Source organism: Panonychus citri, unplaced genomic scaffold, assembly GCF_014898815.1.
Source record: "Panonychus citri isolate SS breed McGregor unplaced genomic scaffold, ASM1489881v1 Contig00135, whole genome shotgun sequence".
Taxonomy (NCBI): Eukaryota; Metazoa; Arthropoda; class Arachnida; order Trombidiformes; family Tetranychidae; genus Panonychus; species Panonychus citri.
The window spans coordinates 1457956-1475263 of record NW_026515540.1 but is presented as its reverse complement, the minus strand read 5'-3'; the positions used below and the strand labels follow the sequence as shown (position 1 = coordinate 1475263).

General features: G+C 32.0%; 5 protein-coding genes across 6 annotated transcripts in view; 4 read left to right on the top strand and 1 right to left on the bottom strand.

Annotated features, from left to right (window-relative positions):
* The window catches only part of LOC128391729 (pyrokinin-1 receptor-like), a 35363-nt gene extending 25684 nt beyond the window's left edge, over nucleotides 1–9679 (top strand). For both annotated transcript variants that reach the window (XM_053351675.1, XM_053351674.1), the window contains 3 exons: nucleotides 5377–6937; nucleotides 8292–8646; nucleotides 8754–9679. In XM_053351675.1, the coding sequence (XP_053207650.1) occupies nucleotides 6248–6937; nucleotides 8292–8646; nucleotides 8754–9232 (1524 nt within the window). In that variant the 5' untranslated portion in view covers nucleotides 5377–6247 and the 3' untranslated portion in view covers nucleotides 9233–9679. The remainder of the gene's footprint in view (nucleotides 1–5376; nucleotides 6938–8291; nucleotides 8647–8753) is intronic.
* Nucleotides 9680–9780: 101 nt separating this feature from the next.
* Nucleotides 9781–11373, top strand: LOC128391730 (NDP-glycosyltransferase YjiC-like). Its single transcript, XM_053351676.1, has 2 exons — nucleotides 9781–9947; nucleotides 10017–11373. Exons 1-2 carry the CDS (start codon nucleotides 9904–9906, stop codon nucleotides 11296–11298), a joined length of 1326 nt encoding a protein of 441 aa, XP_053207651.1. The 5' UTR covers nucleotides 9781–9903; the 3' UTR covers nucleotides 11299–11373.
* Nucleotides 11374–11512: 139 nt separating this feature from the next.
* On the top strand, nucleotides 11513–14295 carry LOC128391737 (UDP-glucuronosyltransferase 2A1-like). The gene is given in 3 exon segments (XM_053351683.1): nucleotides 11513–12047; nucleotides 12173–12786; nucleotides 12789–14295. Coding segments are annotated over 3 exon segments (1899 nt in total). The 5' UTR covers nucleotides 11513–12009; the 3' UTR covers nucleotides 14036–14295.
* Nucleotides 14296–14375: 80 nt separating this feature from the next.
* On the top strand, nucleotides 14376–15927 carry LOC128391731 (NDP-glycosyltransferase YjiC-like). The gene is made up of 2 exons (XM_053351677.1): nucleotides 14376–14532; nucleotides 14599–15927. The coding sequence occupies exons 1-2, from the start codon at nucleotides 14489–14491 to the stop codon at nucleotides 15860–15862; spliced, it is 1308 nt and encodes a 435-aa protein (XP_053207652.1). The 5' UTR covers nucleotides 14376–14488; the 3' UTR covers nucleotides 15863–15927.
* On the bottom strand, nucleotides 15865–17215 carry LOC128391736 (cysteine and histidine-rich domain-containing protein 1-like). Its single transcript, XM_053351681.1, has 2 exons — nucleotides 16633–17215; nucleotides 15865–16562 (listed from the first exon to the last, which is right to left on the bottom strand). The coding sequence occupies exons 1-2, from the start codon at nucleotides 17069–17071 to the stop codon at nucleotides 16012–16014; spliced, it is 990 nt and encodes a 329-aa protein (XP_053207656.1). The 5' UTR covers nucleotides 17072–17215; the 3' UTR covers nucleotides 15865–16011.
* Between the last annotated feature and the right edge of the window lie 93 nt (nucleotides 17216–17308).

The following is a 17308-nucleotide window of genomic DNA, read 5'->3' as shown; positions in this document are numbered from 1 at the left end:
AATATCTTTTCATCTTATTAGGAGCAAAAGTTAATCCTCATGTTGAACTGAATTCTGAACTCATGATACTCTGAGCTTTCAATATTTTGTTATGAAGAAAAAAGTTGAACATAAAAAGATATTTAGATTTTTCATCTTACCGATTTGGTTGCTAAATTCATGCAGGGAGGAAATGCTGATCGGTTCAAGTTATTCATCATCAGTAGCATTGAACAATGAATTAGGTTAAATAATAACAGTGAGAGAAAAGGACAGAGACAATATAACTGGACAATCATGATGCTGGATTCTGATATTGAATGAGAAAACCAGAAAATTGTTCTGGATTATTATTTATCATAAAGCACAGAGATGAGATTCAGGGGGGATTGGAGTTAATTCCCAGTAAACAATGGATTGAGATGATAAGGTTAAGAAACTATGACGAAGATGAGAAAAGATGATGAAACTAATGTTCATCTTCATGGAATCAGTTTTTTTTCATCATAATCTTTTTTTTCTCATCTTTCTGAATTAGTTCAGTTGTATTCATCGGGTTTTTTTTGTCACTGGATCATGATGATAGTGTGTGAATGATGATGTCCTTCAGTTTACTCATGCAAACGATTATTTTAATTCACGTGGACTCTTTTTTATCATGGAAATCATATATTCATAACTCTGAGTGATACGAAGTTCAGATCGGAATTATCATGTTGTAGAGGTGAAGAAAATCTTGGATAAAGTTATATTTGATGATTTGGAATTTTCTTCTAGGTGGATATCAGAATTTTTATTCCTTTCGAACTCGTGATTTTATATATAACTTTTCGAGTTGTTTAAAAGTTCATGAAATGGGAAATTCTGGAGATAATCATGGAGATGATGAAAAGGATCATCCAAATGGAATTAATAACAAAAGGAAAAAAAAATCTTTCATTTTCTTTTTTATTCTTTCAATGGTGATTCTTTCAAAAGACTCACACAATTGACATTTAATGTTGATGAAGAAAAAAAAATCACCAACATGATAATTTCATCTGAATGGTTTTTGGAATCACCGAGAAAATGAATTATCACCATGAAAAGATGACTTGTCTATCTGAACAATCAGAGAGATTTCTCCCTTTTTTCATTACCATGTTTATGCAAAAAGATAACGGAGACAAATGAACAATTGAAATTGGAACTTTTTTTTCAACTTGATGCAAATTTTTGATCAACTGGATACGAGATAATATTGTTACTTACTAATCACCATGAAGATGGAAAAGTTCATTCATTTGATCAGCTCAATCATAGATAATTTTGTTCAACAATTGAAGTTTATTTCCATTTCAATTACTATCTCATTGGTAACACATTGACACACCTTTTTCACTCATCCATTTCCTTTTCCTCTCCATGAACACTTGAAATTCTGGAATCGATATTCATGGTTGATGAAAATTATGTTAACTGATACTCGAAAAGGCGTCGATTCAAAAAAAAATGGTTCACTTAATTGTCACTTTAAAGTTTAACAGTTACTTGGGTGACAATTAGGGTTGATTGTTTATCAATGTCATCAGGCAACAATTAACTATAATCATCGTCATGTTTATCCTTTAATCAATAGGCAATTATCTTATGATTTAATTGATTGAAGGATGATAATAATTTACTTGGGATGGTTAAGTGATGCTTATTTTTTGACAGAGATACAATTTAGATTGTGACAATTAACTGTCATCAGATTGATTGAGTTAAACTTGAAAATCAAAATTTATTGTTACATCATTTGTATTCAGGTTAAATTGTAATTTTGATTGTTCAAGCAAGAAACAACTATTACCACTAATCACAATTAAGTGCACTGACCAATCATTAAACATACTTAATTCACTGGTCAAGTTTGTGATCAACAATCATGTTAATCATTAACCAGTAACACCAACAATTAAAGACCAATGGTCATCAATAGGATTAATCTCAACGTGTTTTAATCAGCATTTTGTAAATCAAATTAATTGAACAATTGTAAACCACAATCAAGCGAAATCAAATAACATTAATTAACTTGATTGATAATCAACTAATCAACCATAGGATAGCAATATAACAAGGTCAATTGACATACAACAATTAATGATAATTAGCTGAACAACAATTAAGTCTAACCATATTACAATGATAACACTTATTGATTGTTGATTACTTTGAATTAATTAAAACCACTGAACAGTTAATTATCAATGGAAAGCTCACAAAAAAACCTCTAAACCTTCAAAAATAATCTCAACAATTAACTAATTGTTACTTGACCAGGTTCACTAGCCTGATTATTATGATAGTCATGAGTTTGTAGGCTTGATTGTAATATGATGATTACGATATTGATTAAGTGCAAAAAATGATTTCCATTATTGCGATTACATATTTGATTGTTGTTGTTGATTAAATTGGTTGACCCATGAAAAAGGGGGTTAAATAAAATACATCAGAATGATTTGAATTGGAACTATGGAAATTGTTGTATTCAATGAATATATATTGAATACTCAGCCAACCATGATTGAGATTCTGATGAACTTTTTACTTTCCCTGATTCAATGTAAATTCAATGGTTAAATTTGGTTATGGTAAATTGATTTTCATTTGAACAACAAGAAAAAAAAATCCAAACATTTTATTTACTTTTTTTTTGCTTTAATCCGGAAAATCATGATGATGACCATTGAATGGTCGTCATCATGTTCATTCAGATGAATTATTGGTTTGAGCATTGGGTTATCATGTATCATGTTTCCATCATGATGATAATGTTTACTAATAATTGGAAATTTTTTCTTCATATTCTGCCAGCTGAGAGTCGTAATGTTAAGTTTTTCCAATTGAATTTATCTCTGAAAATTGAATTTTTGATTTCTCTTCTCTTGTTGTATTCCTCATGAAATGTATTTCGGAAATAGTTCTGACAGAATGGAAGTAAAATTATAATAGTTACATGAGATTTTAATGAAAATAATGATACAATTTTTATCGATTGTGTTTCCATGAAAACTTTTGTTTTCGTTTCCAGAACTTTTTACTTCATCTCGAAAGCTAATTGCAATTCGTTTCCATTAATTGTAACATTTATCATTATGATATAAAGAGAGGAAAATATAAGATTTCAATCTATCTTTTGTCCAGAACTTTTTGTAGTTTTTTTTCAGAGAAAAGAGAATAAAAAAAAAGAAAAGAAAAATTGAACTTGGAAAAAATCTATCCCAAAACTCGAGCTGAATAATTGGAATAAAAAGTTGACCATCATGAATTGAGTGATTTATTGGTTGAAGGAAAGTTCTGAAGGCATAGAAACATGATGATGACAAAGATGATGAAGTTGAAGGTTGAGGACGAGGATGAAGATAAGGATGAGGATGAGAACGATAATATCAGAAAGGTGGACAAGAATATCAACTCATGTTGATTCAACTGTGGTGTGAGTGTTTATGATTAAAGGGTTGATTCAACTTCTAAAAAAAGAGTTTCGAATTTAAAATATTATTTTTATCATGGTGACGATCATCATTTACCTTCATCAGAACCTTTCAGAACTTTCAGAACTTTCTATCACTTTCTCTTGATATCGAACAAAAAAAAGCATGATAGAAGAGCTAAAAAAAGTTCTTAAAAAATTTGTGTCATCAGCAAAGGCAACTAATGGTCATCATCATGATCATCATGGTGATGATGAGGATAATCACCATCAGCAGGATATCATCTTATGACCATTACTGACCAATACCATTAATCTAACCCACAAAACCCACCCAACAATAAACTTAAATTGGTAACCAACTATTATCATCATGATAATCACACCATCATCATTATCATTGTGTATCATCATCATGAACCATTTAACTTTTTTTTTCAGTTTCATGGTAATCATCATGGTAGATAATCATGATTACCATGAAATTGAATATTAAATGTGTATCGATAACAATGAATGATTATCACCAAATGAAATATGATCCATCCAATGGACTGAACCAATTTTTTTTACTCTTCTAGTCAGAATTAAGGTGATTATCCTTAACACAATTTAAGGTTATTAATTGTTGTTAACCAGGAAAAAAGTCGAAAACTTAATTGTGGGTTAATTAATTAGTGGAAATGGGTTACAATGTAATAAATTGTTACCTTTACTTGAAGCCAACAATCAGCGTTGATTTAGTTTGTTAGACTTAAATTATTGGCCTATTTGGCTCCAAGTGATTATTTCCAATTTCATGGTAATTAGTCATGATTCTGATTATCATGAAGTAGCATGAAAATAGGTCAGACTTTGGTGAGAGTGAAAAATTTTGTTCGAAACTTTTTTTTTTCCACAGAAAACTCAATTTTCCAGGAAATAAAAACCCATCATCATTCAGATTTCAACTCAAAGAAAATCATATTATTAATAGTGAATTCTGAACTCAATCTATCATGATAACTCATTCAGATATAGATTCTGGAATTGATGAGCAATTTATATCCTCAAGGTTTGCTTACCTTTAGTAATAATATTCAGGTAAATCATCCGATTAATTTCAATTGTGAACCAATAAACCATTAACTGATTAACTTGACGACAATCAATTAATCAGTTTTATTTTTTTTGCTTTGCATTTCATCTGATTGTTGATTAAATTGTTTGCCTGTTGATAGCTAACAATTTGTTAAATCACAATCTCATGTTAACCATAATCAAACTGTAAACATGATTTACCTTTTTACTTGAATCATGTTTTAACCAATTTAACATAATCATTTAATTCACTTTGTAATATGTAAATTAAATTATCAGCTTCATGTTGTAAGGTGATAATTTAAATACAATGTTATCTTATTATCATCATAATTTAAATTGATTGTTGGTAATAGCAGAAAGTAATTGAGTAATGATTAGTTAAACCGAATCATAAAAATTGTATTTTATCAAAATTACCAACCAAGTGAACTGTTCAAAACGATTCAATTTCGATGTCAATTCGTTGAAATCAATTGTCGAGCTTTTGTTTTCCTAATCGAATTAAAGTTCTAATAAGTTCTAAACTGTATATTAGTTTTGTCCATAGTCTCTGTTTACTCGTCTAATCATTGTTCTGATGGTTTCATGATAAATCTGATTGACAGAATTGAGTTAATCTGATAATTTACAGTTAATTGTGTTCAGAATATCAAATCAGAGCTCATTTTCTGATTCTTGTTCAACATCAAACATATTAAATCAGGACGAATGCTCCTAAAGTTGCGCTGTTAGAACTCCAATTTTTTTCTCACTGTTCTAATCATCTCTCTCTCTCTCTCTCTCTCTCTCTCTCTCTCTCTCTCTCTCTCTCTCTCTCTCTCTCTCTCACTTTCTCTCTTTATATCTCACAGAATTCATCATGTCAACCTTTCTTTTCTTACTTTCTCACCTCTTATCCTCATCATCTTTAAACATCATCTTCACAAGTGATTGAATGTGAATCAGAAAAAAAAACGAATCAACAATTTTTTCATCATCTCTTTTTTAACCAACCATAAACAATTTACACTCAACAATACAATCTAATCATCGTTAACCAAAATCATTACAACGTTAACAATTTAATTACCATCTTATTTGTTACTTTATATAATTGCCTACTAATTGTTATAATCAAACTACTCAGGAAACCAAAGTGAAATAATAAGATTTTCTGGAAATCACTTAAATAACTGGAATTTTTTTTCTCCAATTAATCAACTTGAAAAGGAAATTCAATTATCACAGTGTAACAATAATAAGGATACCAAGTGATAGTTAATTCATATGTAATTGATTCTCTTAAATTGTTCTAATAAGTAATTTGAAATTACTCCCGAAATAACCTGAATCAAGCAGAAAGTTAATTGTGATTTCATCTCATCATTTTTTTTATACCAAAAACCAACGTTGATCAAGATCATCTTTCATGATATCATCATAATCATCATCATCATCATTATAATATAATGATTATCATCACAAATTTAAGCTTTTGATCATCTTTATCATCATCACAATGGATTATCATTCAGCCTTTGCCTTAATATACAAATAAATTTATATATATCTCGAGATAAGTTTATCATCATCACCTGATCATAATCATCTGAATCCATCAGGATTATGAGTAACTATTGATTATCATCATAACTATCTCACTATCATCATCATCATCATTTATTATCATCTTATTATCTTGATAATCATCCACCTTATCGAATACAATTTACCATCACCATCATGGTTCATACCAATGGTTCAATTGCATTCATTTTTACCAACCCATTAGTTAATAGCATTTTTAATAATACATTGACATTGAATGATAATCCATCTTCATTGATCATCTCATCTCCATCATCTTCAGTTTCCGCTTCAGCTTATGGTTCCTCTTCTGTATCATCATCTGTTTCCGCTGTTTCGACTTCCTCAAACCTTGATAACGCGACTCTTGAAAGTGTCTTAGGTCCAGTTCGTGATCCACTGGCCACCACAATCACCATGACAGTTATTTACACGATCATATTTGTCACTGGATCAATTGGTAATGTTTGTACCTGTATTGTTATTAAACGTAACAAGTATATGCATACAACGGTCAATTATTATCTCTTTTCACTTGCCATTTCTGACCTTTTACTTTTAAACTTTGGCCTTCCCCCTGAACTTTATGCTCTCTGGCGTAAATATCCTTACATTTTGGGTAAACCTTTTTGCATATTAAGAGCATTCACTTCAGAAACCTCGACCAATGCCTCAATTCTGACCATCACCGCATTCACCGTTGAACGTTACCTTGCCATTTGTCATCCACTTCGAGCTCACACCATGTCCAAATTGTCCAGAGCAATTAAAGTTATCCTAATTATCTGGGCCATCTCGGCTATAGCAGCAATACCAATAGCTTATCCCTTTGATATAATTTACATGGTAAGTTTCATTTGGCTCCTCTCCTTGTGTCCAGTTGGTCAACAATCAATATCCAAAACAATACATTGTTTATCTTGCCATTGATTGTTATTGAGCATCGTTTTCATTATTCATTCATTGTCAAACAATCAACCAAATTACAATCAGATTATTACGATTCAAGCATTGTCATCAATGTAAATATTTAGTATCAATACTTAATTGTTATCGTTTATTATTGAAAACTTTGGGAATAACGATTTACCTTAATTGTTATTGTTGATTTCAGCTTTTAGCTTTTCTATTGATTGTGTTTAAATTGAGTCAAACAATTAAGTTCAATCAAAGTTTTCATGTTTATGTCAGGTAAACATGTAATTGTTAATATTTAATTGATTTTGTAATAGCTATTGATCAGTTAATCAAATTTATGTATTTGACAATTAACTTGATTACTTTATATTGTAAGATTGCATAAGATTATTGATTAAATTATGGATTAATTATCTTACCCAATCAACATACATATTGACCAACTTATCAATCAATCAATTGGTAATTTAATCAAAATTACAATCAATTGATTATGTTAATTGCTTTAGGGGTTGATTATAAGGTGATGGAGATATATGATTAACTGATTGTTATCATTTTTGATCTGGTCTAGTATTTTATTATATTTATATACAATTGTCAATTTAATTGTGACTGACAAGTGATCAATATTAATTGTTGGCGATACCTTAATGATGAAAATATTTATATATCTCTCTGTTCAATTGCAATCAAATTAAATTAATGGCTCGTCAACTTGAATGGTAATATAATAAATCAAATGAGTTAATAATATAAATCTTTTGGTGTAGCAATGTTAATACACTTAAATTGTTTCAGTTAATCAGTAATAATATGAATTAGTATCTTGGGAGATTCAACCGAATCAAATCAAATCAAATCAAAATGATTGTAATAATTATCAAACATTAATCCTCACTATTATTATTAAAAGCTATTAACAAACAAAGTTAATTTTATTAATGAAAATCAATTAGTTGAAATTGTAATTAATTAAAAGAAATAATTGAAGAGAAAAAAATTAAATCAATTGAAATTGCAAAAAGGAAATCATTTGAATTAAACTGTTAACAATCAATTGTTCATTCACACATCATAATGATCAACCTGGAAGTAGCAATTAACTAATTGTCATTGTAATTTTACTCAAATTAAGGTGAAAAAAAAATATTAAACATTTTCAATTCTTTCATTCATTTGAATAGTTGAATTAATTAGTTTTGTTTTGTTCACCAAATTGTTTTTGTATGTTAATTGTTGAACTGCGAGTTAATTGTTTTGTTTCATTGTCGATTCTCAGGTTAAACATGATAATGGTCAAGTTAATAAGGAATCGGCGATCTGTAGTATCGCCAGTCCGGTTGAATACCTTTTCGAAGTGGCTACTTTTTGTTTCTTTGTCCTTCCAATGGGAGTCATATCCATATTGTACATATTAATAGGAATCCGATTACGACGAACCTCATCAATAACCTCACGAACCGATTCTAACGGGGACCGATCACCCGACACCAGTTCGACGGCAGTTAATCATAATTCTCAAAGCAATTGTAATAATAATAATCTTCTGAATGGAAGCCGAGATGCGACACTTTACAATCAGCAAAGTTACAAACAACATTTGGATAAGAGAAGAGCGATCGTCAGAATGTTAGGTAAGTTCGAGGATCGAATTTTGTTATTATTCATAATCGATTATCGTTTTATTGATCTTTATGGATTAATTTGATTTGATTTGATTTGTTTCATTCGTTTTAAATAGTGGCTGTTGTGGTCTCTTTTTTCATATGTTGGTCACCTTTTCATGCTCAAAGAGTTCTGGCCATTCATGTTGCTGAAAACTCATCTAAATTTGTCCAAACCATTTTAATTGTATTGACCCATGTGTCCGGTATTACTTATTATTTAACTGCAACAATTAACCCGATTCTTTACCAATTATTATCACTTAAATTTCGCCTTGCCTTTCGAGATACCTTCGGCTTTTGGCCTCCCTTTCTTAAGCCTGACCATCTACCCGATATATCGCAACACAGTACCGGAGGTCACTTTGCACCAACCTTGGGATCGATCATCACTGATAATAGTTCAGTTAAAATTTGTAAGAAAACGATTCCCACCAATGGATCCATTCATCAAATACCCTCACCGTTACCACGTAAAAGTGGATCTGGAGTGGGAGGTAATGGTGCTTTCTTTCATGATTTTAGTGAATCAAAAAATCAAATACCTGAAAAGTGATTAAACTAAATAATTGTAATCAATAAATTTCTCTCTGTTTAAAATAATCTAACCAATTTATAATGAAAATACACCTTGATAATCAACAATAAATTGCACAGTTTATTTTAATTCGTCGTAAATATTAAATGTTAATCTAACGGTTGTTCGCATTGTATTAATAGTAGCTCTTAATTGTTTTATTATCGCCTTGGTATCACATCGCTGAATTGTAACGATAAAGTGTGATGTAATTTGCTCACTTTGATCATTTGATAACCATGAGTGTTTGGCCACAACAAAGACTTTGATATAAAATCATCACCTTTGATATTTTCTCAATGAAGATTGTTACAATAAAGATGGAAAATCAAATATGAATCTGCGATATTAATCCAATTTTATTGAGTTAGACTTATTAATTGTCTGATTATCCACTTAAAAATTGAAACAATCAGAAACAAGGAAACAGAAACAAAGAGATATGGATGAAAGTGTCTTGTGCATAACGATTATCTTTTCTTTTGACGACAATCGTAGTTTTTCATCTCACACGGAAAAAGCACTGAAATCACCTTCAAGTTTCGACTTTCATTTACGGAGATGTTTTTTTTATAAATATTAAGAATCAAATGCGAATATAAATCATTAAACCATTGACAACCAATCGGATTTTTCCAGAATTTGTTACAATGTCTAAACCTTCATATCATATTCTGATTGCGGCTATTGAAGCGTAAGTATTTGATTTTCTTTGGTGTGAATTGTTTGATTCTAATCGACTTTTTTTAACTTTAAACATTAGTTATGGTCACATTAATGCGATTTGTGGTTTCGGTGAGTTGCTGGTTCGACATGGACACAGAGTCACATTTGCACATCGACTGAAGTATAAAAAGCTCGCAGATCAACATGGCTTTGACTTCATTCCTTTCGACGAAAATATTATCGGTGATATTTGTGAGGAATCGTTTCTAGAATGGATCGACGCGAACGCGGACAAGTATCGACAAGATCCAATAAAGAGGTTTAAGAACTATACCGAAGAGGAAAAGAGAGCAGCGGCTTTCAGCGCTCAGATTCTTCGAAAACTAAACCAAGCTTTAACTCCTATTTTGGGTGAACATTCATTTGATGCAATTGTTCATGATGGATTAGATTTTTTAGATTGTATTTACAAGCAGTTGATTCCTGTTATTTCATCTGCTTCAGGTGCACCATTGATCTTATACAAAAAGGGTCCTCCTGGAATGTCCGGCTTTTCTGTGAATAGTGACCCTAAACTATGGGAAGAGTACAACAAATATTGTACTGACGCTTACGAGGAAATGACAAGAAATTTTAATACTCTGTTACGAGAATCAGGGAGAGCTGAAGTATTTCTACCGACTCGATGGATCTTACCTTTGAAATCAATCGGTTTTTATCATTATCCTGCTGATCTCGATTACACCGAGTTAGAGCCAATCATGCCTGGTTGGCATCGAATCGATTGTTACGTTCGATCTCCTGATGAAGGTTCGACTTTCGAGCTACCAGATAAACTCAAAGATAAACCTGGAAAGTTGATCTACTTTTCCCTTGGATCAACTGCTTCTAATGATTTACTAATTATGAACAAATGTCTTTCCGTTCTCGCTCGTTGTGGTCATCGTGTTATCGTCTCAATGGGTCGACGAGGTGATAAACTAAATCTTTCCGATAATATGTGGGGACAAGAATATGTCAATCAGGTCGCAGTCATTGAAAAGGTTGATTTGGTTATAACTCACGGAGGGAACAATACATTCATGGAGACTCTTTATCATGGAAAACCAATGATTGTGATTCCTTGGTTCTTTGATCAACTGGACAATGCCCAGAGAGTCGTTGATAAAGAGATTGGATATCGAGTTAATCCTTGGGAGTTTGATGAAGATTATTTTCTCAGTTGTATCGAGAAAGTTTTAAATGATCAACAATTACAAGAAAGAGTCAAGAAAATATCAGAAAATATGAGAAGCTCAAATTCTGGTACAAAAGCAGTAAAAATGATTGAAGATTTTATTGTTGAGAACAAAAAAAAAGTAAAATCTCCATTCACTTAATTCAATCGGAGATTCAAGTAGATTTTGAGTGATCAACCCTCAAGGCTAATAATAAATTGTATTAATAGCTCTTAATTGTCTTAATTGTCTTACTATCCCCTTGAAATCATATCGATAAAAATGTGGTGTAATTTGTATTTCATTAGAGATTCAAGCTAAATTTTCATCATACAACCAATTTATAATGAAACTACACCTTGATAATCAACAATAAATTGCACAGTTTATTTTAATTCATCAATTGTTGATCTATGGTTTGATTTTCACAATAATTTCCTAATAATCAGATAATGACTCAAGAAGAGGAAGATCAGAAAAGATGAGAGGAAAAGGAAATGATTGATTTTTTGTAAAACTTGAAAGACAACGATCGAAACTGACCTTGCGCTCTAACATGTCCAAAGTGCCTTTTAATATGTTTAAAGTGTCTTTCTGGTGCTGAAGGAGTTTAACAAAATTGATTGTTGAGAGTGAAAAAGTGATTGACTGATGATCTTTCATCTGTTCACAATTAAAGATTCAATTGGAAATTCAAGTTAAATTCATTCAGTAATTTGAAATTACTGCTAAATGATCAATTACTGTATCCATGGTGATTGAATCTTATTCCGTGATTCCAATAATTTATGAACAGAAATTATAAAATTTCCAAAACTTAATGAATAATAAACGTTAGTGTTTATTTCAAATTGTAATTCGCTTTTTGTATTAATGTCTTCTTATAATATCTTAATTACTTGTATCTGTGCGTAAGTATTAGTTTCAATCAATCAAAGTTTCATCAATTAGCATCACTAAATCTGATTAATTGTCTTAGTTGTTCTTAATTGTATTTACTTTCTTAATGATTTTATTGAAATTCTTTGTATTCAAGATCAGGTCACATTAGTGCAATTTGTGGATTCGGTGAACTTTTGGTTCGTCATGGACATAAAGTGACATTTGCTCACCGCCTGAAGAATAAGCATCTTGCCGATAAACGTGGCTTCCAATTTATCGCTTTCGATGAAAATATTATCGGCTCGTTATTCGAGAATAGTGTTTGCGATTGGATTGATGCCAATTCTGTTAAATTCCGAATGGATCCAATGGTTCGATTCTCTAATTATTCTGAAGAAGAGAAAGAATCACTTTCATTGGGAATTTATCAATATCGAGCTCTTAACGAGACATTGTCAGAAATTCTGAAAGAACATCAATTTGATGCTATTGTTCATGATGGAATGGATTTCCTTGAGTGTCTTTACAATTCCAAAACACCATTGATTACCTCACTTTCCTTGGTTCCATCATTACTTTACTCGAATGCTCCACCACCATTTTCTGGACTTTCCGTGAAAAGTGACCAAGAATTAAGGCAAACATTTACTGAGCACTTCGACGATGCCCATTCAAAGATGACAGAGAAAGTGAATCAACTTCTCAAAGAATCAGGAAGATCAGAAACATTTAAAATGTCGAATTATTTGTTACCATTGAAAACGATCGGGAACTTTTGGTTCGTCATGGACATAAAGTGACATTTGCTCACCGACTGAAGAATAAGCATCTTGCCGATAGACGTGTCTTCCAGTTTATCCCTTTCGATGAAAATATCATCGGCTCATTATTCGAGAATAGTGTTTGCGATTGGATTGATGCCAATTCTGTTAAATTCCGAATGGATCCAATGGTTCGATTCTCTAATTATTCTGAAGAAGAGAAAGAATCACTTTCATTGGGAATTTATCAATATCGAGCTCTTAACGAGACATTATCAGAAATTCTGAAAGAACACCAATTTGATGCTATTATTCACGATGGAATGGATTTCCTTGAGTGTCTTTACAATTCCAAAACACCATTGATTACGTCACTTTCCCTGGTTCCATCATTACTTTACTCGAATGCTCCACCACCATTTTCTGGACTTTCCGTGAATAGTGACCAAGAATTAAGGCAAACATTTACTGAGCACTTTGACGATGCCCATTCAAAGATGACAGAGAAAGTGAATCAACTTCTCAAAGAATCAGGAAGATCAGAAACATTTAAGATGTCGACTTATTTGTTACCATTGAAAACGATCGGTTTCTATCATTATCCTGCTGATATCGATTATGTTGAATGTGGACTTAAAAGGCCAGGTTGGCATCGGATCGATTGTTATGTTCGATCTCCTGATGAAGATTCGCCCTTTGAATTACCAGAGAAACTTAAAGATAAACCAGGAAAGTTAATCTACTTTTCATTAGGAACTGGAGCATCGGCTGATTTGGTTCTAATGAGAAAATGTTTATCGGCAATGTCTCGATCTGGACATCGATTTATCGTCTCAATTGGTCAAAGAGGTGATCAATTACAATTAGCTGATAACATGTGGGGAGAACCTTATATCAATCAAATAAGAGCGATCGAGAAAGTCGATTTAGTTATAACTCATGGAGGCAACAATACATTTATGGAAAGTCTTTACCATGGAAAACCAATGATCGTGATTCCTTATTTCTATGATCAACTGGACAATGCCCAGAGAGTCGTTGATAAAGAGATTGGATATCGAGTTAATCCTTGGGAGTTTGATGAAGATTATTTTCTTAATTGTATCGAGAAAGTTTTAAATGATCAACAATTACAAGAAAGAGTCAAGAAAATATCAGAAAATATGAGAAACTCAAATTCTGGTACACAAGCAGTAAAAATGATTGAAGATTTGATTGTCGAGAACAAAAAAAAAGTAAAATCTCCATTCACTTAATTCAATCGGAGATTCAAGTTGATTTCAAGTAATCAACCCTCAAGGTCAATAATAAATTGTATTAATAGCTCTTAATTGTCTTAATTGTCTTACTATCCCCTTGAAATCATATCGATAAAAATGTGATGTAATTTGTACACTTCGATCATTTGATAATCATGAGTGTTTGTTGACAACAAAGACTTTAGTATAAAACAATCAACATCACCTTTAATGTTTTCAAGGGCATTTTTTCAATAAAGATAAAGAATCAAATGTGATCAACGATCAAAGATACATTAATCTTGTGATTAATTATCTCGAGTTTTTTTCCTTCATATTGAAAGCACTAAAATCACTTTCAAGTGTCACCTTCATTTCCAAAGGCGTTTTTCAATAAAGATAAAGAATCAAATGTGATCCTAAGACATTAATCCAGTGATAATCAATCGAGTTGTTTCACTAATCGTGACAATGTCTAAACCTTCATATCATATTCTGATTACTTCTATTGAAGCGTAAGTAACGATTGTTTTTAGTGCAAATTGTTTGATTCTAATTGTTTCTTTAATCGTAAACTCTAGTTATGGTCACATTAATGCGATTTGTGGCTTTGGTGAGTTGTTGGCTCGACATGGACATAAAGTGACCTTTGCTCAACGATTGAAGTACAAAAAGCTCGCAGATCAACATGGATTCAATTTCATTCCTTTTGACGAGACAATTATTGGTACTGCTTGTGAGGACGTTTTTCTTAAATGGATCGACGCGAACGCGGACAAGTTTCGACAAGAACCGATAGAGAGATTTAAGAATTACACTGAAGAGGAAAAGGAAGCAGCGTCTTTTGGAGTTGAGCTTTACAGGAAATTGAATCGAACTTTGATTCCGATTTTGGGTGCAAATTCATTCGATGCAATTGTTCATGATGGATTAGAAATAATCGATTGTATCTACAGGCAGACAATACCGGTCATTTCCTCGTTTTCGGCTGTACCATTGATCTTATACGAAAAAGGTCCACCAGGTCTATCAGGATTTTCTTTGGATAGTGACCCTAAACTATGGGAAGAGTATGAGAAATGTTGCAATGAAGCATATTCAAAGATGAACGAGAGCTTCAATGCTCTTTTACGAGAATCCGGTAGATCTGAAGTATTCACTTTTCTACAGTGGGTTTTGCCTTTGAAATCAATCGGTTTTTATCATTATCCTGCTGATCTCGATTACACTGAGTTAGAGCCGATCAAGTCAGGTTGGCATCGAATTGATTGTTATGTTCGATCTCCTGATGAAGGTTCGACTTTCGAGTTACCAGATAAACTCAAAGATAAACCTGGAAAGTTGATTTACTTTTCCCTTGGATCAACTGCTTCTAATGATTTAAAGATGATGGACAAATGTCTTTCTGCTCTCGCTCGTTGTGGTCATCGTGTTATCGTCTCAATGGGTCGAAGAGGTGATAAACTAAATCTTTCCGATAATATGTGGGGACAAGAATATGTCAATCAGGTCGCAGTTATTGAAAAGGTTGATTTGGTTATAACTCACGGAGGGAACAACACATTCATGGAGACTCTTTACCATGGAAAACCAATGATTGTGATTCCTTGGCTGGGGGATCAACTGGACAATGCCCAGAGAGTCGTTGATAAAGAGATTGGATATCGAGTTAATCCTTGGGAGTTTGATGAAGATTATTTTCTTAATTGTATCGAGAAAGTTTTAAATGATCAACAATTACAAGAAAGAGTCAGAAAAATATCAGAAAATATGAGAAACTCAAATTCTGGTACACAAGCAGTAAAAATGATTGAAGATTTGATTTCCAATCACAAGAAATGTTAATCTTTCTTTCAAGCTAAATATTCATTGTTGATTTGATCAATAAATAAAAGTCTAATTTGATTTCATTTGCTTTATATTTGTTTCATTTTCTCAGTGGATCAATCAAATGGTTTACTCTTCATTAATTGCAAATTATTCTTACTCATTTTCTAACGATCCAATTCAAGTCTTTTCCAATGCGATTTGTCCGATTTCCTCAGACAAATTTCAACTTTAGATGGAGTAAATTCAACTGAACTTTGTTCAACTTCTATCACATTGTGGAGGATGAAATTGTGTATGAATAATTTTTCTTCTTGTCCGCTAAATGTGATTTTCACTTCTAATTTAACTGGATTTGCTTTGATTAGGCATTTATCGGGCAATGGTAGTTTAGAGTAGATTGATAAAACAACTTCTTTTCCTGTTTGATGCCAATCGTATCGACAAGAGGTTCTCCTTGATTCTTCTGAATCGTGTTTGGGTTTCACTTTATTCCAAAGGTGATTAGCTGATTGACATCCTTCTTGTGATAGAAAAGTTTCAAAATCGGTTGTCCTTTTCTTACAGCAATTCCAATATTTCATACCCTCATGAAAGATCGGAACACCAGGGTGGAATAGACATTCTTCTTGGTTGGTTTCAGGTCCATTGAAACTTTTCTTACATCCATTGTTCTTACAAATTGTACCTATTTCGATTTTACTATTATCAGGTGATTCTGTGGAAGCAAAGAAGAAATTCATTTAGATTAACTTGAAGTAGAAATAAATTGTTGATTATCTTTTAACCTGTCAGATCTTTTTGCTCAAGATTAACTTGTCCCATCAATTTGTCCAGTTGATTTTGTAGAGTGGGTAAGATTTTTACTGGTAAAGTGACCAATGGACTATCCTCAGGAGGCCTTTCGATAGGTTCGTTAAGGTTAATTGGTTTATTAAGTATTTCTTGAATCGCAGATTCCATTGAATTGTTATCCGATGATTTGGTCGCTGGTTCTGGTTTAACGTTACTGTGTCGACCTCGAGAGCAACCGGGAAAATTAAGAAATTCAGTGAAATCAGTTGTACGTTTTGAGCAGCAAGACCAACTTTTGAAAGCATCATGGAAAACAGGGTGACCTGAATGATGGATACAAGAATCATCTGAATTGTCCGATTCAGAATAAGTTTTACCACAGGCAACATTGTAACACCGAAGTAGAACTGGTTCTTCTTGAGATGAGGACATTTTCACTAAGAAATTACAGTTAGCACTTAAAGAGAATAAAGAAAAATCAACTAATCAAAGTGAGAATTAAAAAAAATCACTCTAATTAAACAGAGGAAAAATTAGTAAACATTTCGCATCCAAATCAATGTGAGAATTTGTTGTTTACCAAAAAGACGTTTGTTGCCAATGGAAACCAAACAGATGATCAAACATTTTCTTTTCTTTTTAAATTTTGAATTTTGAATTTTCTCTAAT

What these genes read in the sequence shown, in the direction of transcription:
- LOC128391736 (XM_053351681.1), bottom strand. Translation starts at nt 17,071, where the DNA reads ATGTCCTCATCTCAAGAAGAACCAGTTCTACTTCGGTGTTACAATGTT. An exon ending in TGAGCAAAAAGATCTGACAG is followed by an intron (nt 16,563 to 16,632) that starts GTTAAAAGATAA and finishes TTGCTTCCACAG; the next exon opens with AATCACCTGATAATAGTAAA.
- LOC128391730 (XM_053351676.1), top strand. Translation starts at nt 9,904, where the DNA reads ATGTCTAAACCTTCATATCATATTCTGATTGCGGCTATTGAAGC. An exon ending in CTGATTGCGGCTATTGAAGC is followed by an intron (nt 9,948 to 10,016) that starts GTAAGTATTTGA and finishes TTTAAACATTAG; the next exon opens with TTATGGTCACATTAATGCGA.
- LOC128391731 (XM_053351677.1), top strand. Translation starts at nt 14,489, where the DNA reads ATGTCTAAACCTTCATATCATATTCTGATTACTTCTATTGAAGC. An exon ending in CTGATTACTTCTATTGAAGC is followed by an intron (nt 14,533 to 14,598) that starts GTAAGTAACGAT and finishes CGTAAACTCTAG; the next exon opens with TTATGGTCACATTAATGCGA.